The sequence below is a fragment of the Natrix helvetica genome (assembly GCF_964273705.1).
Source record: "Natrix helvetica genome assembly, chromosome: 1".
NCBI lineage: Eukaryota > Metazoa > Chordata > Lepidosauria > Squamata > Natricidae > Natrix > Natrix helvetica.
The window spans coordinates 10,831,566-10,856,576 of record NC_138548.1 but is presented as its reverse complement, the minus strand read 5'-3'; the positions used below and the strand labels follow the sequence as shown (position 1 = coordinate 10,856,576).

The window sequence follows — 25,011 nt, the reverse complement described above, 5'->3', positions numbered from 1 at the left end:
TTCGGCTGGGCCTCGGCCTAGTCGGTGTCGTCCAGATAAATTTCAATTCTTTTATCTTAAAAAAAGGATTCCTTGTATAGGAAAGGCATCTTGATTTTCTTGGATAATTCCTGCCATTCAGCTCTTTTGTACCTTCTTTAAAAACTTGTTAAACCTTTTAAACCAGGGGTCTCCAACCTTGGCCAGTTTAAGCCTGGCGGACTTCAACGTTGGGAATTCTGGGAGCTGGAGACTCCTGGTTTTAAACTATCTAGCATGGCAGTTATCAAATGAGTACAAGAGTAAACTCCGAGTTTCTTCCCATGAAGCCGGACACTTTTGTGCAGTTTACACACACACGCATGCACACCCTGTATCCCAACCACACGTTGCCGGTACAACTGTGTGAGGGACACAAATTCTAAATAGCCAAGAACCAAAAATTAGGAATATATTTTTTAACAGTTTAACAAGAGTTGGAAGGGACCTTGGAGGTCTTCTAGTCCAACCCCCTGCTTCTCTTGCCCTTAACCCACAACTGTTTAAATCAGTTTTATTTAAGCATCGCCGCGGCTGGGGAATTCTGGGAGCTGAAATCTCCACGTGTTTTAAACTTGCTAAACTTAAGAATCACTGCTTTAGATCTTTTACCTTCTTAAATTTTTGGTCCTTATGACTTAATTTCCCCTTGAAAATAACGATTGGAAAGAACAGGGTGATGGGTGCAAAAAAAAAATCAGAAAACTATGCAAAATAGGTACAGAGGGTCCATCCGGATTTGAAATCCCTGAACTAAGCACCTGACCCACCACCAGTAAGTTTTAAAAATGTAAGGTAAAGGTTCCCCTCGTACATATGTGCTAGTGGTTCCTGACTCTAGGGGGCGGTGCTCATCTCCGTTTCAAAGCCGAAGAGCCAGCGCTATCCGAAGACGTCTCCGTGGTCATGTGGCCAGCATGACTAAACGCCAAAGGCGCACGGAACGCTGTTCCCTTCCCACCAAAGGTGGTCCCTATTTTTCTACTTGCATTGTTTACGTGCTTTTGAACTGCTAGGTTGGCAGAAGCTGGGACAAGTAACAGGAGCTCACTCCGTTAGGCGGCGCTAGGGATTCGAACTGCCGACCTTTCTGATCGACAAGCTCAGCGTCTTAGCCACCGAGCCACAGCGTCCCTTTTTAAAAAATGTAATAGCCCTAATAAACCCAGTTATTTCGATTGGAGGTGTGCTGGCCCACGAGCAGCAAGTGAACTTTTAAAAAGCCTTACGACTCAGGAAAGATTTTAAGATGTTTTGAGTGCCTCCTGTCCTCTTTATCCATGATCTTCAGATTGCCAGGTGGCTGTTTCACATTCAGCTGAGAAGAAAAAAATACGCAATTTTTCTTCTTGCTTTCTCGGAAAGGTGGGCTAATAAAGCCAAGGAGGCCCCCCACAGAGGACATCCAACCAACCCCTCCCCAAATGGCCTGTCTCGATTTTTTGTCAGAAAGGGGGGGGAAAAGATGATGTCATAGCTACTTTTTGATTAAATTATTACGTTGTTTGTTCTATTGATTGTATTTTGTAAATGGGGAAAAAAACCACCCTTTTTCTTCCTACCACCCCGTGGCACTTTTTAACCGATTTCGATGACTCCTGGATTTGTTTTATTCCTATGCATATTTATAATGAATTGAAAAAAAATGTATATATGTAAAGAGTGGGGGAGGATTCTTTCCTTTTTCGCTGTTGAACAATGTGCCTTTTGACTAATGATTTCAGGATTTTGTACTTGCATCAGAAGGATTAAAATATTGGCATTTCAGTTGAAGAAATGAAGGATTTGTGTATGTACGTGGGGGGGGATGGCAGGGAGGGAGGGAGGAAGAATAGGGAGAGAGGGAGGAGGGAGAAAGGAAGGATAGGTGGGAAGGAGGGAGGAAGGAGAAAAAGGGGTTGGAAGAGGTGTGAGGGAGGGAGAGAAAAGAGAACAAGAGAAGGTAAGGAAAATGAAGAATGAGAAGAAAGGGAGGTAGGTAGATGAGAGGGAGGGAGGGAGGATAGTAGGAAGGAAGGAAGGAGGAGAAAAGGATTGGAAGAGGAATGAGGGAGGGAGGAAAATGAGAGGAAGAGAAGAGAAAGACAAGAAAGGAAGAAAGAATGAGGAGAAAGGAAGGTAGGTAGATAGAAGGAAGGATAGGGAGGGAGGATAGGAAGAGGAATGAGGGAGGGAGGGAAAGGTGAGAAAGGTAGGTAGGTAGATGGAAGGAAGGATAGGGAGGGAGGATAGAAAGGAAGGAGGAGGAGAAAAAGGGATTGGAAGAGGAGTGAGGTGGGGGAGAGAAAGGAGGCAAAGAGAAAGGCAAGAATGAAAGTGAGAAATATAGGTAGATTGAAGGAAGAACAAGAGGGGAGGAGGTAGGAAGGAGAAAAGGATTGGGAGGGAGGGAAAGGAGAGGAAGAGAAGAAAGAAGGAAGGAGAAAGAATGTGGAGAAAGGTAGGTAGATGGAAGGAAGGGGAGGAAGCTGTTAAAGAGAGATCCAACCTAGAATTAAGGAGAAATGCCCCGACAGTGAGAACAATTAATCCATGGAATAATTTTCCTTCTGGACTTGTGGGTGCTTCTTCCCTGGAGGTTTTCAAAAATACACTGGGCAACTACTTTGACTGGGTTGGTATATAACCCAGTCAGGGAGTTGGACTAGAAGACCTCCAAGGTCCCTTCCAGCCCTATAGTTCTATGTTCTATGACAGTGACGGCTTTTTGTTGTTGGGGGCCAAAAATGTGAGCTCGCATAATGCAAAGTGCCCCCCACATGCGCATGTGCACACAACCCCCCCCCCACGTGCCACACTGCTCACCCCAAGATGAGCTTGGTATTTCCTCCGGGGGAGGCTGTTTTCACCCTCCCCAGGCTTCAGGAAAGCCTGGAGAGCGAAAACGGCCTTCCCCAGCCCTCCAGATGGCTGAAATTCAGCTAGCCAGCATGCACATTGGAGCTAATGGCTTCCATGCCACCGTGTGCCATCACGGTTCTATGACGTGCAGTTTTCTGCAGGCCTGCGTTCAGACATGGAAGACCTTCCTTGAACACACAAATAGAACAGTCAGAATGTTGGTCATGCCAAGAGCTCAACGGATTCTTTTCCTCCGCGGCAAAGGTAGTCCTCGACTTACAACTGTTAAACTTCTTTGCTTTCGTGCTAGGAAATCCCCACCTTGGGACTTAGTTCCTACTTACAGGTGAAACTCGAAAAATTAGAATATCGTGCAAAAGTCCATTTATTTCAGTAATGCAACTTAAAAGGTGAAACTAATGTATGAGATAAGACTCATTCCATGCAAAGCAAGATAGTTCAAGCCGTGATTTGCAATAATTGTGATGATTATGGCTTACAACTCATGAAAACCCCAAATCCACCATCTCAGAAAATTAGAATATTACATGCAATTAATAAAACAAGGATTGTACATAGAACAATATCGGAACCCTGAAAAGCATAAGCATGCATATGTACTCAGTACTTGGTTTGGGCCCCTTTTGCAGCAATTAACTGCCTCAATGTGGCGTGGCATGGAAGCTATCAGCCTGTGGCACTGCTGAGGTGTTATGGAAGACCAGGATGCTTCAATAGCGGCCTTCAGCTCTTCTGCATTGTTCGGTCTCATGTCTCTCATCTTTCTCTTGGCAATGCCCCATAGATTCTCTATGAGGTTCAGGAAGAATGGAGAGGCCAATCAAGCACAGTAATCCCACAGTCATTGAACCAGGTTTTGGTGCTTTTGGCAGTGTGGGCAGCTGGAAAATGAAGTCAGCATCCCCATAAAGCTCGTTTGTGGAAGGAAGCATGAAGTGCTCCAAAACCTCCTGGTAGACGGCTGCATTGACCCTGGTCTTAATGAAGCACAGTGGTCCAAAGTCCTGTTGCTTCTTGGTCCAAAGTCCTCATTTCTGATGAGAGCAACTTTTGCCAAAAGCACCAAAACCTGGTTCAATGACCGTGGAATTACTGTGCTTGATTGGCCTCTCCATTCTTCCTCCACACTCTGGGTCCTTGATTTCCAAATGAAATGCTTCGAGTTTCACCTGTATTTTGCTCCTTCTCTGCCAAAGTAAATCTTCCCTTAAATGTTGGATTGTTTACTTGTCAAGGCGTTCTTAAAACTTCACTTAATGGTTTACATGAAAGCATTCCTCCCCTTGAGCCCTCACTCGAGTCAAAGGGCAGGAGACGGATCTGAATTAAGTTCTCCTCTGGTCTTGGCATCGCATTTCTTGTTGGCTCAGTTGCATAATGCCTGCCACAGAGAAATCAGGGGGCACCCCAAGGCAACACACATTAGCTGGAGCTGAACTGGGACACTCTTGACCGCTGCCAAATTGCAGCTCCTAGCAATGCTAAAAGTAAAGCTTCAATAAATAGAGAGCTCGTTTGTTCTAGTGTTTAAGGCACCAGGCTAGAAACTGGAAGACGGTGAGACTTAGTCCCAGCTTAAGCCTGAAAGTTAGCTGTGAGATTCTGGGCCAATCACCAGGAGATAAGGAATTCTCGTCCTGCCTTAGGCATGAAATCTGGCTAGGTGACTGGGCCAATCACCAGCAGACTGAGTTCTAGTCCCGCCATAGGCATGAAATCTGGCTAGGTGACTGGGCCAATCACCAGCAGACTGAGTTCTAGTCCCACCTTACGCATGAAATCTGGCTAGGTGACTGGGCCAATCACCAGCAGACTGAGTTCTAGTCCCGCCATAGGCATGAAATCTGGCTAGGTGACTGGGCCAATCACCAGCAGACTGAGTTCTAGTCCCACCTTACGCATGAAATCTGGCTAGGTGACTGGGCCAATCACCAGCAGACTGAGTTCTAGTCCCGCCTTAGGCATGAAATCTGGCTAGGTGACTGGGCCAATCACCAGCAGACTGAGTTCTAGTCCCACCTTACGCATGAAATCTGGCTAGGTTTTGGGCCAACCACCAGCGCTGAGAGTTCTAGTCCCACTTTAGGCATGAAAGCTGCCTGAGATTTTGGACCAGTCACCAGGAGATAAGGAGTTCTAGTCCCACTTCAGGCATGAAACCTGGCTAGGTGACTGGGCCAATCACCAGCAGATTGTGAGTTCTAGTCCTGCCTTAGGCATGAAATCTGGCTGTTAAGATTTTGGGCCAGTCGCCAGGAAACACGGAGTTCTAGTCCTGTTTTAGGCATAAAAGCTGGCTGGGAGATTTTGGGTCAGTCACCAGGAGACTTGAGAGTTCTAGTCCTGCCTTAGGCATGGAAGTTGGCAAGGTGACTGAGCCACTCAATCTCTCAGCCCAACCCACCTCACAGCGTTCTCGTGGGAAGAATAGAAGGATACGTTTGCCACCATGAGATATTTGTAAAAACGATGGTGGGATACCAAGAAAGAAAATAAAAAAGGAACTTTTAGAGCACCTGAAGTTGCCCCAACCCACCCAAGGCTAACAGATGGAAGTTCACATCCATTCCCCATCCGACAGCACAGGTCTCACCTGCAGAGCTCAGGTAACTTTGCACTTCTAAAACGGCTGCCTCCCACCCCCACCTCCCTCCGCCCAAAGCCTGATACAGACCTCTTCCACACAAATCTCAAAGACACTTGATTGGTTGGAAAAACAACAACATCTTTATTTCTACAAGGTGGAAGGTGCGGCCTGAGGTGCAAATCCAGACGTTCCAGCTAGCCTCCCATGTGAACTCGTGCCAAATCTCTCAGATCGGCCTCACCAAGTAGGCTTGGCTTGAAGGCAGACCGTCATCCAGGCAAAATCCACAGACAAAGCAGAGGAACGCGGGCGGAGCACAGCCAGGGCTGGCCAGAGGCAGGCGGGCCTTACAGGAAACGGAGCAGGTCCTTTTCCATCGTCTGCAGAGGACGAGACCAGAGAAAACAACAGGTAGGGGTGTGTGTGTGTGTGAGAGAGAGAGAGATAGATAGATGGCTGCATCTGGCCAGGAATACACCCTAATGCAGCGATGGCAAACTTACCGTATTTTTCAGAGTATAAGACGCACCAAGATTTTGAAGAGGCAATTTTTAAAAAAAAGGTTTTGCATCCTGCAGATCTCCCCAAAACAGCTCATTTTCCATGAAAACGGGCCTGTTTTTTTGACAAAGGGCATGCATAGCATTTAGGAGGCTTGTAGTGTGTTCCCGGGGGCAAAAAACCAGCCCGTTTTTCGCTCATTTCTACCCACCCCAGCCCCCAGGAGCACTCTGCAAGGCTCCTAAAGGCTATGCCCAGCCATTTTTGCAAAGGGGGTGGGATTTCGGGAGGCCAAAAATGCTGTATTCAGTGTATAAGACGCACCCAGATTTTCAGCCTCTTTTTTGAGGGAAAAAGGTGCGTCTTATACTCCAAAAACACAGTAGGTCCCGACGTCTGTGGAGATTCTCAGTCATCCAAATCAGGATTGTCTCAAAGGTGCTTTTTCAAAAGGCAACCGGCTTATGGTTTTTTCTTTCCCTTGAAGGAGAAGAAAAGGTTTCGCTTCTCATCCAAGAAGCTTCATCGGTTCTTGCTGAAGGGGAAAAAAAAAGAACATAGGCCGGCTGCCTTTTGAAAGAAAAAAAACACACTTGACTCGTCTCAAAGATGACATGCTGCAACGTTTCAAGCGACACGCCAGCACCCAACAATTATCCTTTTCAAAGCATGGGACGTCGTGGTGATTTTTCGAAGCTTCGGAGGCCAGGCAAGACGGCCGTGCTCTCGTACGGCCTCCGACAGGCTACAAAAGGGGTGCAAGAATGGGACAGGCTTTTGCAGGTTTCAAAGGTGACAGAAGGGCGTTCTCTGAAGGGGGCTTCAAGGATAAAGGCCTCGTGCAACCCGGAGCAGCCTCAGGTAGGGCTGCAGGGACTGTCAACAGACACAAGAACACCCCATGCTGAAGATAAGCAGCGCATGGCAGATCTTGGGAAGCATTGAACTGCACCGGGGGATGGGGGGGGACACGACACGCCTTCGTTCCACAAGGCTCATCCTTTTTGGAGAGCAATGCAAGGTGGCAGCTAAGTTGAGGCCTAGGACTGTCCTTCAGGCTTTGGCACTACCACTGAGTGCTATGGTTCAGGATGGCCTAGATGGGGTAGGGGAGAGAGAATTGTCCGCTTTTGTTGAAAGAGAAGCGGTGAGATGCCAGCAGAGTTAAATCAGGCATTTTCTGGGGTTTTCTTTACATGCCATGTCCAAAAGGTTTGTCATTACTGCCCTCATGTCACCCCCGTATGAGGCTTTGATACTCCTGTAAGCCGCCTTGAGTCACCACCAAGAGGCCGCAATATAAATTTCCTTAAAAATGTCAGCAGCCACTGGACCAAAAACACCCTTCTGGCAGTCACACTTGGGGGAAGAGATGGGTGTTTTGCATTCACACGAAGCACTGCTTTACATTATTGAATGAACCACCATTAGCTTGATTTGCAAGGTGTTTTAGGCTATCAATGAGCCACGCCAGTGCAGTGGCTAGAGTGCGGTACTGCAGGCTACTTCGGCTGCCTGCCGGCTGTCTGCAATTTGGCAGTTCAAATCTCACCAGGCTCAAGGTTGACTCAGCCATCCGATGGAAGGCGCAGTAAAATGAGGACCCAGATTGTTGGGGAGGCTGTAAACTGCTTAGAGAGGGCTGGAAAGCACTGTAAAGTGGTATATAGGTCTAAGCGCTATTGCTATAAATCCCCACCACAACCAAAAAGAGTGACCTCCATCTGGATTGGGACTACAGTTGGTCGGATTATGTCTATAGAAAGGCTGCTATAAACCATGGTTTTCAACCCACCCTGGCTGGTTTTAGCATGGGGTGCGAAGCACCTAACTCAGCATTGTGGCCAGATACTCAGGCTGAGCTGTTGCAGCTCTGCCACTGGACAATGTCCCAGGTCCTTGGAACAGTCTCAATGGGTGGCCTAAAAAGTCTCATATCCAGTCTAAACACCTGGCTGACTGCACAACCAACCGTCATAATACACACAACTTACAAATGGGTCATCCATGGGACTGAATCGCTTGACCACCTGTCCTTCCCTGTTGATCAGGAACTGCAAGGAGAAAAGGGAGAGCAGGTGACCCATTAAGGAGGTCCCAAGTTCATCGAGGGCAGGAAATCTGCAAAGACTGCAAGACCACCGCCCAATTCGGGGGGCTGGGTTGATGCCTAGCAATACGCTGTAAAGCGATTCCGGCTTCCCAGAATTGTGTGTACAGGCAGTCCTCAACTTATGACCATAATCCAACTTGGCAATGATGGCCATAAAGCGAATAGGACAATCATAAAACAAACCCAGAGTTTTACAATGGAGCATTTTTGCCAGAAAATGGAAGTGAAAGGCAGTTTTTAAGCAAAAACATTGCAAAATCGAGGTTTCACGCAACCGGACGACACTGCAAACAGCATCGTTGAGTGTCCAAAATGTGATTCCCACAACCACTGTGTGTATGTGTGTGTGTGTGTGTGTGTGTGTGTGGCCATCAGAACTTCAGAACCTGGTTGCAAGCTCTTTATGGGGGCTGCGTCAGAACTTCCAATGGTCAATAAGTGACTGGTCATAAGCCGAGGACTAACTGCACCCTGCCCCTCCTCTGAGCTCTATCTGTCCTTAGGAGTAGAAAGTAAACTCGGTGGAGGAGTGTTTCTTGAAGGCTGAAGAATACCTTGAAGGGCTGGAGAAAAGGCAGATCTAACCCAGGAAGGGCTTTGAAAACACGTTATTTGGCTACCCAACTTGGGAAGGGTGGCACGGTGGTTTAGCGGCTACGATGTTGGGCTTATCGGCTGGAAAGCCGGCAGCCCAGGTTCGAGACCCCAGCGCCATGGGACGAGGGTGAGCTCCTGTCCTCGCTCCAGCTCCTGCCATGTTCCAAAGCATGCAAATGCGAGTAGATAAATAGGTACCACTTCGGTGGGAAGGTAACGGTGGGCTCTTTGATGTCGTGCTGGCCACATGGCCGCAGAAATGTCTTCGGACAGTATTGGCTCAACGGACTTGAAATGGAGATGATTACTGCCCCGTCTAAAGACAGTCAGCAATCACTAGCGGAGTAAAATCCGCAGGGATTTATTTTTTTTTTTTTTTACTAGCTTAGGAAAGAAATTAGACTCAACTAGCACTTGGGGGGGGGGGGTAGAAAGGTGACTAAAAGTGGGGACAACCAGCTTTAATCCTTCCTCAGCTCCGGGGGAGGGGGGGGGCTTTGGGGCTGGTTCCTCCTTCTCACCCCAGCTTAAGCCCCCTGGCTGTTTGCTGGGGAGAAAAACTGGAGGAAGCACCGTTCATATTGCCTTGTGCTGCGCTTCTGAACAAAAAGCCAACGACATACAGTAGTCCTCGACTTACAACAACTGAGCCCACCATTTCCACCGCTAAGCAGGGTAGTTGTTAAGTGAGTTTTGCCCCGTTTTTGCTTAAAAGTTTTAATAAAAATTACACAGCCACCAAAAAAAGAAAAGAAAAAGAGTTGAAGGTACTCACCTTGCTAAAATTCCACTTTATAGCACTAGGGAGAAAGAAAGAAAGAAAAAAGAAGAGCATTTACCTCTAAAGGTTTTTATTACTTCTAGTGTTTTATTTCTAGTGTTTCGCTCAAAACCTTCTAGTGCGAAATGGGGTCAAAATCAAAGAAACACAATAGCCCATTTATGTGTTCCACTTTTTCCTCCCAGAGTCAAAAGCTATTGTATTTTCTTCAAACCACGATGTAGAAAAGATGTGGAGACTCTAGAAAGAGTGCAGAGAAGAGCAACAAAGAGGACTAGGGGACTGGAGGCTAAAACATATGAAGAACGGTTGCAGGAACTGGGTATGTTTAGCTTAAGAGAAAGAAGGACTAGGGGAGACATGATAGAAGTCTTCCAATACCTCAGGGGTTGCCACAAAGAAGAGGGAGTCAAACTATTCTCCAAGGCACCTGAGGGTAGAACAAGAAGCAATGGGTGGAAACTAATCAAGGAGAGAAGCAACTTAGAACTGAGGAGAAACTTCCTGACAGTGAGAACAATTAATCAGTGGAACAGAAGTTGCCTCCAGAAGTTGTGAATGCCCCAACACTGGAAGTCTTTAAGAAGATGTTGGATAGCTATTTGTCTGAAACGGTATAGGGTTTCCTGCCTAGGCAGGGGGTTGGACTAGAAGACCTCCAAGGTCCCTTCCAACTCTACTATTGTATTATTGTATACACCAGCCACCATCAGGATTAGCAGCTTAGCTTTTGGAAAGCAGAGTTGGAATGTGACACGGAAAAATGGCATTGCAAAAGTACGACAAAGCAGGTACTGGACACCCTAATGCCAGGCACAGAATTCTTAAGAGTTGAAATCCAACACACCCAACTGGGAAAAGCAGGAATAACAAGAATAACATTAATAACATTTGTGATATATTTTTAAATGTTCAGCTGGCTGACTTTCATGTTTAATGAATAAAAGAGATAATATAAAAATAAAAAATAATAATACCACACTCCAGAAAGGCAGAGAAAGAGAGAAATTTGGGGAGTCGGTATCATATCATTAAACTAAAATAAAAACTAAGACCATGGCATCCGACCCTCTCAATTCCTGGCAAATAGTTGGGGAAGAAATGGAGGCAGTGACCAATTTTATTTTCCTGGGCTCCAAGATCACCACAAATGGGGACTGCAGCCAAGAAATTAAAAGACGCTTGCTCCTGGGGAGGAAAGCTAGACAGCCTACTAAAAAGCAGAGACATCCCCCTGCCAACCAAAGTGTGTCTAGTCAAGGCTCTGGTTTTCCCAGTTGCAATGGATGGCTGTGAAGGTTGGACCATAAGGAAGGCTGAGCGCCAAAGAATGGAGGCCTTTGAACTCTGGTGCTGGAGAAGACTCCTGCGAGTCTCTTGGACTGCAAGGCCATCCAACTGGTCAGTCCTAGAGGAGATCAACCCTGACTGCTCTTTAGAAGGCCAGATCCTGAAGAGGAAGCTCAAAGACTTTGCCACCTAATGAGAAGGAAGGACTTCCTGGAGAAGAACCTCATGCTGGGAAAGATGGAGGGCAAAAGAAGAAGAAGGGGACGACAGAGAATGAGGGGGCTGGATGGAGTCACCGAAGCAGTAGGCCTGAGTTTAAATGGACTCCGGAGGATGATAGAGGACAGGAAGGCCTGGAGGAACGTTGTCCCTGGAGTCACGATGGGTCAGACATGACTTTGCAACTAACAACATCATATCATTATTAAACCTTCAAATAGATTACAACAGGCTGGCTGGGGAATTCTGGGAGTTGAAGTCCACACAGATTGAAGGTGTCAACTTCTAAAAACCCTTGTTTTAAGACCTTCATTTTAATTAAAAATAAATCAATAAGTGTGTGTGGTATATTAGCGATGCCCATTTCAGAGACTTGTTCAGAATCGGGGGCAGCGAGAACTCACTTTCCCAGAGTGCCTCTGCCTTTGGGCTGGTTTTTCAGCCACTTCCAGAGAGGATGAGCATTATCCCCATTGACTTCAATCTTGCTAAACATGTCGAATTTCACCCCGTAGCTTTCAGCAAATGCTTTAATTTCTTCCTCGGTACCGGGCTCCTATTAAAAAACAAGAACAAAAGGGAGACAGGTGGTTTTTAGATGGTTAAACCGATCTTAAACACAGTTGTCCTCAGCTTTCCGTCTGTTTAAGTCAGTGTTTCTCAAACTTGGCGACTTTAAGTCCTGTGGACTTCAACTCCCAGAATCCCCCAGCCAGCATAGCTGGCTGGGGAACTCTGGGAGTTGAAGTCCACAGGACTTAAAGTCGCCAAGTTTGAGAAACACTGGTTTAAGTTGTAGATCCAGATGTTTTTGAACTGAGTTCGCTCACCGTTTACGGTGAACCTATCAATGCATCATGCAATGAAGGTTTGAAGATTTTTTTAGCCAGCTTGTCATAGATTCTTGGCTGTTTTCCCACTCCTAATCCAGTGTCTTCCCCATGTATGTCACACTGGCTGTCTCCTCTCTGGGGATAGAATTTGCGTCTCCCCAGCCCTAGTCCAGCCCCTTCCCTACTACTCGATTGGCTGTTGGATTGAGAGGAAGGGACTGGCCCGAAGTCCACCCAATGAGCTTCTGCATCTGAGAAGGGGACTAGAACCCGGGTCTCCTCACATCTCATCCATCCCTTCCATAATTACTCTTGATTGGCTCTTGGGCGGAGATGGAAGGATTGGCCCAAATTCAGCCAATGGGATTCCATGGCTGAGGGGGATAGAGCCTGTGTTTCCCATTCCTTTTTCCAGTCCCTTCTGCACTATGCCTGATTGGCTCTTTGCTGGGATGGACCGACTGGCCCAAATTCAGCTGATCAGCTTCCATGGCTAAGGGAGACAAGCACCTGGGGATCCTCACTCCTAGCCCATCACTTTCCCCACTGTGCACTGTTGGTTCTCCTTAGAGGATAATTAGGGGGACAGGGTGGGGTGGGTGGGGGTGGAAAGATTATTTCATTCTGACATTAACACACACGCACACCCTCCCTTTTCCTACCTGCTTGCCAAACTGGTTGCAGGGGAAGGCTAGAATGCGTAAACCTCTCTCAGCATATCTACTATACAGTTGGACAAACTGAGTGTAGTTTACGTCAGTCTTGCCTCATTGGGTTGCCACATTGGTGATGATGCAGACAGTGCCCCTGGAGAGAGAGACAGAAACGCAGAAACGGATAGATTAAGAGTTAAAATTAAGGAGAAAGAAGAAACAGAATATTTTTTTAACGTGGGATTTGTTTTACCAATGGCTAACTAACAGAAACAGAAGTTAGAAATGTAGAAGCTTAAGGGAATGATTAATTATATAAGGAAGGTTTATTAAAGTGGTTAAGTGTCATTATCAATGTTATGAATATTATCATTATTACTATTACTGTTTCTCAAAATTAACTGGAACCAGACAACACACTGTTCATGTAGACATTGAAGTTTCCCGTGCCAGTCGTTAAGCGAACCAGCGGTGGTTTTGCCAAAACCAGAAAGTAAACGCTGGTTTTTGACGAAGCCGCTTTAAAACACACGGCTGCAGGGCACTGCAAATGGCCTTAAGTGTGGGTCAGTTGTCAAGAGTCCGTCATACCATCACATGACTACAGGGGGCAGGGGGCATTGGAACCAGATTGTTAAGTACCCCCACAAAAGTATGGTTGAAAAGTCGAAGACTATTGGTCCAGCAGATGTGTTCAATCTTGGCAGCTGTAAGATCTGTGGACTTCAACTTTCAGAATTCTGGGAGTTGAAGTCCACAAGTCTTAAAAGTTCCCAAGTTTGGACACCCCTGGATTATGGCATGGCTGGCTGGCTGGGGAATTCTGGGAGTTGAAGTCCACAAGTCTTAAGGTTCCCACTTTTGGACACCCCTGGATTATGGCATGGCTGGCTGGCTGGGGAATTCTGGGAGTTGAAGTCCACAAGTCTTAAGGTTCCCACTTTTGGACACCCCTGGATTATGGCATGGCTGGCTGGGGAATTCTGGGAGTTGAAGTCCACAAGTCATAAAGTTCCCACTTTTGGACACCCCTGGATTATGGCATGGCTGGCTGGGGAATTCTGGGAGTTGAAGTCCACAAGTCTTAAGGTTCCCACTTTTGGACACCCCTGGATTATGGCATGGCTGGCTGGCTGGGGAATTCTGGGAGTTGAAGTCCACAAGTCATAAAGTTAACAAAGTTACCATCTTACAGCCACCAAGATTGGACACCTGTGCTGGACCTACTGCCCGATAGCAAACAAACCCAGATGGGAAAACAACTTGCCTGTATTTCTCCAGAGAGACATCGTTGCCGTCAATATCCAGTGCATGGAAGTCGTAAATCGACGTGGCCGACTGCCACTCAGACCTCCGAGCACACTGCAGGGAAGAAATAGGGGGGAGGGGAGGGGGAGAGAAATCAGAGAAAAGTGAATATCCCTTCTTGTCAGGCCCCCAAAAATACAAGAACGACACGCAGAGTGACTTCTGAATAGTTCCTTTATTGTCGTTCCCCTGCAAACAGAAACTGTGCCAGATTAAAGCCACTATTATTGCAATAATTACAGATATTCCTTGTAAATGATTAAAGTGGGTGCCACCTGACTTTGTCCCTGCCCACCACAGTCCATGCTCCGCCCTCTGGGAAAGAGCCCCTCCCTCCTGTGACTCTGCCTGGACTATACAGGTAGTGATTGATGTACAACAGTTCATTTACTGACCGCAGTTACAACAGCGCTGAAAAATGTGACTCATGACCGTTGAAGCATCACATGATCAAAATTCAGACGCTTGGCAACTGACTTGTATTTATGACGGTTGCAGTAACCTGGGGGCCTTCGGTGGGGAAGCCAGATTCATTTTACCACCACGCTACCAACTTAACCACTGCTGCGATTGGCTTAGCGACCATGGAAAGAAAGGTCATAACATGGGGCCAAACTCACTGAAAAACTGTCTCAGTTAGCAGCAGAAATTTTGGGCGTAACTCAAGGATTATCTGTATTCCACCACACTTTGAGACAAATTGCAACCAAGGGAGGGTCTCTGGGCCGCTGGTCAAGGGGTCTGTAATGTCTTCTCCAACATTGGGAATGTGAGGACTGCAGCTCCCAGAATTCCCACCCAAGATGCTACCTAGGGAATTCTGGGTTTTGCAATTGCAACCCATTAGCAGGGCAGCCTGTTAAAATTGTCAACCCCAAGACTGGGCCCATGTTTTATGCGAAGCCCCAAACAAGCCGCTTTTGAATCAAACCATGATTTAGCATCAAATACAAACTCAGGGGACGCAGTGGCTCAGTGGCTAAGACACTGAGCTTGTCGATCAGAAAGGTCGGTAGTTGGTAGTTCGAATCCCTAGCGCCACGTAAGGAGTGAGCTCCCGTTACTTGTCCCAGCTTCCGCCAATCTAGCAGTTCGAAAGCACGTAAAAATGCAAGTTGAAAAATAGGGACCACCTTTGGTGGGAAGGTAACAGCGTTCCGTGCGCCTTCGGCATTTAGTCATGCCAGCCACATGACCACGGAGACGTCTTCGGACAGCGCTGGCTCTTCGGTTTTGAATTGGAGTCAGGAAGTCGGGAACGACTAGCACATATGTGAGAGGGGAACCTTTACCTTTACAAACTCAGATTCAGTGCCTGACCCTCAAAGGCCCATGTGACATTCTAAACTGTCTTTCTCAACCTTGGCCACTTTGAAGACGTGTGGACTTCAACTCCCAGAATCCCCCAGCCACCATGTTGGCTGAGGATATCTGGGAGTTGAAGTCCACAAACTTTAAATTTGCCAAGCTTGACAAATCTTGCCTTAAAGCAGGGGTGTCCAAACTTGGGAACTTTAAGACTTGTGGACTTCAACTCCCAGAATTCCCCAGCCAGCATGGCTGGCTGGGGAATTCTGGGAGTTGAAGTCCACAAGTCTTAAAGTTCCCAAGTTTGGACACCCCTGCCTTAAAGGTACAGGGTGCAGGGCCTTTCGTACACTAGATTCCCAAGGGCAATTTATTTCACATGAGAAACTCACGAAGTGGGTTGCTGCTAGTTTCGGTATGAACTTATTCATTACCCCACTCAACAGAGGACAGGAAACAAAAGTTATTATTTGCAAGAAGAAGGGAAGCATTACTTCCGTAAGGGGAAATCCTGCAAAAAGGATGGGAAATACCCAAAAGGAAAATACTGAGAATAAATTGCAATAAACAATGCTAAGTCTTTGAATCTTAAATCTAATCCTATATGGATTGCAAGTGCACAGGTAGTCCTTTGAGTTATGCCCATTTGTTTAGCGACCGTTCAAAGTTAACGAACAGCGCTGAAAAAAAGTGACTTATGACTGTTTTTCACTTATGACCATGACATGATCACATGATCAAAATTCAGACGCTTGGCAACTGACTCATATTTATGACGGTTGCAGTGTCCCAGGGTCACATAATCCCCTTTTGTGACCTTCTGGCAATCAAAGTCAATGGGGGAGCCAGATTCACTTAACAACTGTGGAAAAACATTGTAAAATGGGGCAAATCTCATTTAACAACTGTCCTGCTTAGCAACGGGAATTCTGGGCTCAGTTGGGGTCATACGTCAAGGGCAACCTGTGCATTTCATTGCGTCCTTCTCCTGTGTCTCTCTGAGTGTGCGCACAATAATTTTGTCCTTTTGTTGTTGTTGTCAGATCGACACCTGTCATTAGCAAGATCTGCCTGCAAGAGATAGCATGAGTGGGATACTTCCTGGGAGAGATGCAATTATTTTTCATCTGTACTTTTGCACGGGCTGGGTCCAAATGTCTAAATTAACATTTTTTAAGAAGAATGGATAGCGTGGCTGGTTTCACGAGTGACATTAAACCTAAAATAGGTTTCTCAATCTTCACAACTTTAAAACAACTGGAATTCAATTCTGGGAGTTAAAGTCCTGCCATTTTAAAGTTTCCATGATTGAGAAAAAGAGGCATAAGAATAGAATAGAATAGAATAGAATACTTTATTGTCACTTTAAATGTACACTATTCAGCATAAAGTAAAATGAAATTTCATTGCATTTGGCTCTCAAGATAACCATTATACACACACACACACACACACACACACACACACACACACACAGAGGGGGGGGGACATCACCGTCTACAGGTAGTCCTCAACTTACAACAGTTCGCTTACTGACTTCAAATGGTCTGAAAAAATTGACTTACCACTTTTCACGCTTACGACCGTTGCAGCCTCCCCATGGTCACATGATCAAAATTTGGATGCTTGTCAATGGTTCAGATTTATATTGTCCCGGGGGCCTGCAATCTATGTTTTGCGACCTTCTGACACGCAAAGTCAACGGGGAAGCCAGATTCACTTAACAACGGTGTTACTAATTTCACAACCACAGTGATTCCCTTAACGACCTGTGGCAGGAAAAGTCGTAAAGTGGGGATAAACTCACTTTACAAACCTCTCACGTAGCAACATACATTTTGGGCTGCATTGTGGTCGTACGTTGAGGGCTACCTGTAATTCGAATGCATACATATACATGACGGGAGGAAAATGAATCTTGCGAGTTTACCGGACGAATGGCCTAGGGAACAAAGCTGTTACACACTCTGGTAGTCCTGCTAGAAATACTTTGAAACCTCCTCCCAGAGGGGAGCAATAGAAACAGATCGTGAAGTGGGTCTGTGGGATCTCTAACAATGCTTTGAGCTCTAAGCACATAGCGCTTATAAGCAGTATCCTGAACAATGGGAATCGGGCTTCCTATAATCTTCTCCACTGTCCTCACCACTCTCTGTATGGACTTTCTATCTGAGGTGCTGCCATCACCAAACCAAACAGTGATGCATTTTATTAAAACAATCGTGCCTCGGTAAAAAGTGGCCAGGACAGAAGGAGAAAGATGTGCTCTCCTCATCCGATGCAGGAAATGCTGGTTTGCATGCTTCACTAAGAATGAGGTATGAAGAGACCAAGGCAAATTATAACATACATAAGATGTTATAACTGGATGGGGGGGAACATTTTGGTGGTGAGGTCATAAAAACCCTTCCTGCGTGTTCAAGCCAACCATTTGACACCATTATAAGGTGTGCCAGCCAAAGAGCCAGCTTTTATAAATAATTAGGATATATCCTGTTTCAGAGATTAAGATGGACTGAGTCATGTCATTAAGGAGCGCTTTCATTCCTCAGCAAATTTTATTAAAAGCCGTAGGCTTTCCTGGGCTACCGGTCATTTTTTTAGAGGCCTGGAAGAGCTAAAGTGATGTAGGATTTACCATGGATTGAGGCTGGGGTGGGGTGGGGGGGCTTGGAGGTGGGAGATGGAGAAGACACAGATGTTATATAGACAGTGAGAATACATATTAGTAACAGACAGGACTATCTGTATTAGTAATCAACACAGATTGTCCTCAAATAATGTACCCAACAGAATCAAAAATTCCATTGCTAAGCAAGACAGTTGTGACATGAGTTTTGCCCCATTTTCTCTTTCCTGACATGGTTGTTAAGTGAAGCACTGCAGTTGCCAAGTTAGTAACATGGTTAAATGAATCTAGCTTCCCCATTGACTTTGTCAGAAGGTCGCAAAAGGGGATCGCGTGACTCCGGGACACTGCAACCATCATAAATAGGAGTCAGTTGCCAAGCATCTGAATTTTGATCACAGTGACCAGGGAAATGCTGCAACGGTCATAAGTGTGGGGAAACTGTCATAAGTCACTTTTTTGGTGCCGTTGTAACTTCAAACAGCCACTAAACGATTAATTGTTAGTCGAGGACTACCTGCCACCTATGTAATAAGTTGATTAATAATTATTTATTTTATTAACCTCTTTGTAAGCTCACAAAATCAGGAGGAATATGATGGCACTAACAAAGATTAGGAAAAGGCATAGGCTTTTTAACAATATATACATTAATCTGGAAAGTTAAGTCCTTGACTTACAACAATTCAATTAGCGACCATCCAAAGTTACAACACAAAGAAGTGTCCCACAATCAGTTCTCACACTTGTGACCATTGCAGCATTCCCCGCAGTCACACAATCCAAATTCAGACGCTTGGCAGCTGACTCATATTTATGACGCTTGCAGTGTCCCGGAGTCATAGGATCGACTTTGGAGAACTTTCGGACTAGCAGGGTCAATGGGGGAAGCCAGATTCACTCAACAACCATGTTACTAACTTAACAAGTGCCTTGATTCACTTAACAACTGCGGCAGGAAGGGTTGCAAAATGGCTTCTGAGAAGCAAAGTCAACGAGGGAGGCCGGATTCACTTAATGACCCTGTGAGTCACTGCAGGGATTTGCTTAACAATCGTGGCACAAAAGGGTTGTAAAAACTGGGCATAACTCACTTAACAACGCCCCGCTTAGCAACAGAACTCCCGGTCCCAATTGTGAGAAGTGAAGGACTCCTTGTAGCTTAGCCAGTGTTTCACAACTTCAGCCATTTCAAGGTGTGTGAGCGTCAACACCCTGAGTGGGGAATTCTGGCAGCCGAAGTCCATAGTTTTTAAAAGCTGGCCAAGTTGAGAAACACTGCTTTAAACCAGGGGTTGGCAACCCACGGCTCTGGAGCCGCATGTGGCTTTTTCGCCCCTCTGCTGCGGCTCCGTCGCCGGTCGGCTCCACAAGGGACAGGGCTTTCGGTTAGGACAGGCGGAAGAAAAAGGACCTTGTGCTAGGAGGAGACTGTGGTGGGGGAATTCTGGCCAGCTCCAGAATTGAAAGGGGGGGGTGGAATGTTTGTGGCTCTTTGAGTGTTTAAGGTTGCTGCCCCTGCTCTAAACTAACCATGTTATCTCAGAAGGCCTCAACAAGCGTAACTAGATTTTGATGCAGATTAGTTGCTAATCTATTATGTGCCTGGAATCTGCCTCCCACATAACAAGGCTCTGTGCTGCAACACCCTCTCCTTCCCTTCCCCTCCCTCCCTGCCAATTTAATTTCAACATCTGTTAAGCCAGTCGTTTGATGACGTGAGCATCACTACACAACCCCTGCTGCACGGCACATCCTCTTCACCACCTGGTTGCCTTGCTACCTTCTGGGAGGAAGGCTTCCTGGCATCCGAAGCAGAACATCTAGATTCAGCCACGGTTCTGTGCCATGTGGCATCAACCTTGTGAAAGTTCAAGCTTCCTCTTTGTGTTATGCATTCAAAATAGACAGTTGTGTGTGTGTCTGTCTGTTTCTCTCTTTCTCTGTCTATCTATGTACATCCATCCATCAGTATATCTCAAAGATAATCAGTTTCATTTCATTTCTATCATCTGTCTACGTATCATCTATTTCTTTTTCTTTCGCTTTCTCTCTTTTTCTCTCTTTTCTCTTTTTCTTTCTCTTTTTTCTTTCTTTCTCTCTCTTCTTTTTCTTTCTTTCTCTTTTTCTTTCTCTTTCTCTCTCTCTTTCTTTTTCTTTCTTTCTCACTTTTTTTCTTTCTCTCTCTTTCTTTCTTTTTTTCTTTCTCTTTCCCTCCCTCTGTCTTTCTTTTTTTTCTTTTTCTCTTTCTTTTTTATTTCTTTCTCTTTCTCGCTCTTTCTCTATCTCTCTTTCTTTCTCCTTCCTTCCTGTCTATCTGTCTGTCTGTCTGTCTGTCTAACTGAGTAGAGTAAATAGAAATAATAGAAATAGAAAAGAATAGGAGCTCCCTACTCAGGATTTCCTATAGCTTTGGCTCCACTACCTGATCCTAACACTCAGTCCTACCAAGCAGAAATGCAAGTTAATTCCCTTCCCACCCCTTTCCTCAGTCTAATCTGTGCCTGCTTTCTCATCCCAATCACATGAGCTGAGATACTGCGGAGTCATATTGCCCTCCCCGCAACAGCAAATCCGGCTCACAAGCCTCTGGATTATGATGCAATTAGTAGAACAAAGGGGACAGAGAACAACGGATTGCACCAGAAGGGGGACGTTGGCTGAGACCTTTTATTTCTTTTTTATAGACCACACTTATCAATCCACGATAAACCAGGGTCAAACAAGATCAAAGTCCTGGCATTGGTGATTTGTTCAGCTCTTCCCACTGGCTTTCAGAGGAAAAACTATGCTGAAAATGATGCTGTGCATTTTTTAAAAAAACAATTGCATTTCTGCATTGCAGGCAAAAGAGCAAGGGAGAAGATGAGGCTGCTTTCACACATGCCACCTTTCATCAAAAACAGCCTTTGTCTGCACCCAGAAGCAAATAAATATACTGCACCCAAAATAAAATACATACATGAATAAAACTGGGTACACCCATGTACTTCTCATCCAGAAGTTGCTTTATTTTTCCTGGAGTTTAAAAGAAAAACAGTTTTGCTAGAATTTCTGTTTTTCGTGGAGACAGATTCAGAAGTGCTTGGAAGCTTTAAAGCAGGGGTCTTGAACTGTGGCAACATTAAGACTTGTGGAGTGCAACTCCCAGAATTCCTCAGTCAGCTTTGCTGGCTGAGGAATTCTGGGAGTTGAAGTCCACAGGTCTAAAAAGTTCCCAAGGTTCAAGACCCCTGCTTTAAACACTAAGGACAGCTCAGAAAAGCTTTTATGATCCTAAACTAGCAAAACCATCAAAGGATCAAGAGGAGCAGAAGGGCCAAACACTGTACTCAGTTAACTAGCAGTACAGGTAGTCCTCAACTTATGACACAATTGAACCCAACATTTCTGTTGCTAAGTGAGACAGTTAAGTGAATTTTGCCCCATTTTATGACCTTGCTTGCCATATTTCTTAAGTGAATCACAACACTTAAGTGAGTCACATGGTTGTTAAGTGAATCTGGCTTCCCCAGTCACTTGGCTTGCCAGGTGGTGGCAAAAGGAGATCACATGAGCCTGGGACACTGCAAATAAATCCATACGGTTGTCCAGCATCCTAATTTTGATCAGGCGACTGTGGGATGCTGCAATGACCTTGTAAAAAATGATCACCAATCCCGATTTTCTGTACAGTTGTATCTTGAAGCGCTCCCTAAACAAATGGTTGCAAGTTGAAGGCTACCTGTACTCACTTCTACAAGATGCAATATGAAGAAGCAATTAAAAAAAAAATTACAGCTATTAGCCATAATGGCCAAATGGCTCTTAATTTGTCATTTTTAGAGATGCTGGGATCTTCCCCAGCTGGGAAGATGGTTCAGAAGATGAAAGAAATAATAATCTGCTGTACCTGAAAGTACACCTGAAATCCCAATTACGTTTAATGTTTACAAATTAACTCAAGAGCTTCAGGTAAACATCAAAAGGCAGGCTAGAAATATTCCTGAAAAATGTCTCGCTTTAATCTTGGCAAGAACATCGCTGACCTTTTCCCTTCTCCAACCAACCCCTCCACCCCTAAATGAAATGAGGCTGCAAAACTCATCAGCAATTGGCCTACTGGCATCTTCTGGCAGAACCACAATCTTTTCTGATTCCACCGCAGAGGAGGAGGAGGATATAATCCTGGCCCAAAGAGCTGCTTTTGTATGGTTCTGTTTACTTAAGGTGGAGCAAAGGAACAACATACTTGTGTTCAATGGAATCCTTGGTGCTCTGAGCTTGGATGGTTAAGCTATTGCTTTCTACTTGATTGTTCGTTTGGGATTAAACCCTGCTTATCTGGGTGTTGGCTTTTTGTTCTCTAGTCTTTTTGTTCTCCTCAGGGTTTTTAGGATCTCTTGAATGGTGTAGAAAGGCAATTTAACTTTTTTGCATTCTCCAATCAAGGGACAACCCAAGGAGAAACCAACCCCCACCAACATGGGCAGACTACTGTATATAAACAGGGAACAAATCCTCCACTGTCACTTGCATGAATGTTGGGTAACTAATAAATACTGACAGTTGTTGTTAGTTGCAAAGCCGTGTCCAACCCATCACGACCCCATGGACAACGTTCATCCAGGCCTTCCTGTCCTCTACCATCCCCCGGAGTCCATTTAAATTCATGTCGACTGCTTCGGTGACTCCATCCAACCACCTCATTCTCTGCCGTCCCCTTCTTCTTCTTTTGCCCTCCATCTTTCCCAGCATGAGGCTCTTCTCCAGGGAGTCCTTCCTTCTCATTAGGTGGCCAAGGTATTTGAGTTTCCTCTTCAGGGTTTAGGACCTTCTAAAGAGCAGTCAGGGTTGATCTCCTCTAGGACTGACCGGTTGGATCGCCTTGCAGTCCAAGGGACTAGAAGGGAGATACTGACAGGGCAAGCCACTAGAACAGTGGTTCTCAACCTGTGGGTCGGGATCCCTTTGGGGGTTGAACGACTCTTTCACAGGGGTCGGAAAACATATATTTTTTGAAAAAATATGGGAAAACATAAAATAATTTTATGGTTGGGGGTCACTACAACATCAGGAACTGTATTAAAGGGTCGCAGCATTAGGAGGGTTGAGACCCACTGCACTAGAACATACATTGAGAGTAAACCTACTCCCTACCAGCACTGATGCTATTACCTTGTTGGGGAATGAAACATCTGCAAGCAAACCATCAAGCTCAGAGAGCACCAAAGAGCCCACAGTTCAACAGATGTTGTTTTTCACATTGCATGTAAGTTTTCACAAAGGCATCCTTGAGTAAGCTTGGCTTGCTTTTTGACTACTGAAAGCAACACTGAATTGCTTCCACCGGGAAGTCAGCAGCTCAGGGAGGTTTCAAAACAGATTCTTATCAACTTGTAGCCACATAGCATATGTATAGGCATGTACTCTACATATCCTTTACTATAAAATCCATTGTAGTAAAGAAACAGCAAACTAGAGTTGGTCTTCAGAAACAGGCTGCCAAAGGAGAAGACACAAAGCTGTTCAGAAGATTTTTCTCTGACAAAGGGACGAAGTTGTGGAGTAGGCTGCTTCAGAAGAGTTGTGAAATCCTAATTTATCTAACTAGCCTTAGGAGGCAAAGCAATGAGGATTGAAGTACAAAGTAGTACTAAGAACCACCTAGTTCTTTGTACTTGTTTTAACCATCTGCGAGTTTCTCAATTATTCAGATGGTAGTTGATCCAAAAAGGCAGCTGGACTGGGGCATTCAATTTTAATCCGTAGTATTTTATTTTCATTTAAGATAATTTCTTCATCCACCCCACTCTCAGGGACTCTCCTAGAATTGCTTGCATGACTTGCAGAGTTCATAAATTGTTTAATAAATATAAAGCATGAAAGAGAGTCTGTTATGGGACACTGAGCAGAGGCTCAGTACGTCCCCTCATTTTGGCCCTTGTCCCTAACTAATTTAAAAAACCGGCTTCTAAATCTTTAAATGCCTTTTGCACACATGTAATTTATCTTATTCTACCCCAAGGGCTCAATGCAGCTAAGCTGCAGCTGTTTTTCCATCCAAGAACCGTTCTCTAAGGAGCTCCAACAGCCCCAGATCACGTTTTTAAGATAAACAATTAAGACTATAATTTCATCTCTGAGAGACATCTGAAGACATCAGGGATCGCTTTCTGTTTCATCATTCTTCTATACTATAATGAAATTTACACCCTAAAACTATTACTTTACTCCAGTAGAGACAGGCAAGCAGCTCTCAAAAAGCAATAACCCTGAAGTCCAAATACAGGTAAATTCTCAACGTACATCAGTTCATTTAGTGACCATTCAAAGTTACAACACTGAAAAAGTTACTAATGACCGTTTTTCACACTTACAAGCTTTCTAGCAGCCCCAGGATCACGTGCTTGGCAATTGGCTCACACTTACTACCATTGCTGTGTTCCAAGGTCATGGGATCCCACTTTGGAAGCTTTTGACAAGCAAAAGCAATGGGAAAAGCCGGATTCACATGACTCACTTATCAACTGCAATGATTCACTTAACAACAGGCACCAAAGGTCGTAAAATGGGGGGGGGGGGAAACACTCATTGAACAAATGCCTCACTTGGTAACAAATTTTTGACTCAATTGTGGCCGTAGGTTGAGGACTACCTGCCCATCCAAAGTATTATGGGGAAAAACATGTTTTTTGCCCTATTTTCGAAGAGTTCTTGGGAATTAAGGTTTAAGTCACCTGCAAAGACCTTTGCTGCATTACATTGTATTTTATTTACATTACAAGACTTAGATAAACACCCTTGTGTAACAACCATCCCAGGCACCCCCAAAACAATGAAAACAATCTCCAAAAACCCATATTATGGTAATAACATCCAATAAAAATTCATACTTCCCCAGGGCAACACTTTCCCCTCCATTCATATGCCATCTTACTGGCCTCCAGCCTCGTCCTACCCTAATGTTTTGGGGAAATTATACTCATTGTAAGAGAAGTAGTAAAAACGACCACCTCAAGGGATTCGAGGGAAAGTCCTCCCAGGGGCTCTAAAAAAAGATTATATGGGTCCGACCCTACGTAGCCCTTTAAGGTGACCGCTCTATGGTCCGACCATAGAGAACACAGCCAATGACTAGAACGTCTACGACCGGAGACCCACTCCCCCTGGCAACTTACCATCACCCTTGTGAGGCCGCGCCCTACCAAGAACCCACAAAGAAGCGCCTTGGAAGCGAAACGCCGCAAACTCATCTCAGCGGCAGGTTTCTCCGCTCCTCCTTTAATCTGCCCTGCACGCCTCTCCGCCTCCACGACAGGGCCAATCACAA

General features: G+C 45.3%; 1 protein-coding gene across 1 annotated transcript; it reads right to left on the bottom strand.

Moving 5' to 3' along the window:
• Positions 1–5,584: 5,584 nt before the first annotated feature.
• GPX4 (glutathione peroxidase 4) lies at positions 5,585–25,011 on the bottom strand. Its single transcript, XM_081957653.1, has 7 exons — positions 24,860–25,011; positions 13,722–13,816; positions 12,464–12,608; positions 11,373–11,524; positions 9,454–9,478; positions 7,963–8,022; positions 5,585–5,847 (listed from the first exon to the last, which is right to left on the bottom strand). Exons 1-7 carry the CDS (start codon positions 24,932–24,934, stop codon positions 5,815–5,817), a joined length of 585 nt encoding a protein of 194 aa, XP_081813779.1. The 5' UTR covers positions 24,935–25,011; the 3' UTR covers positions 5,585–5,814.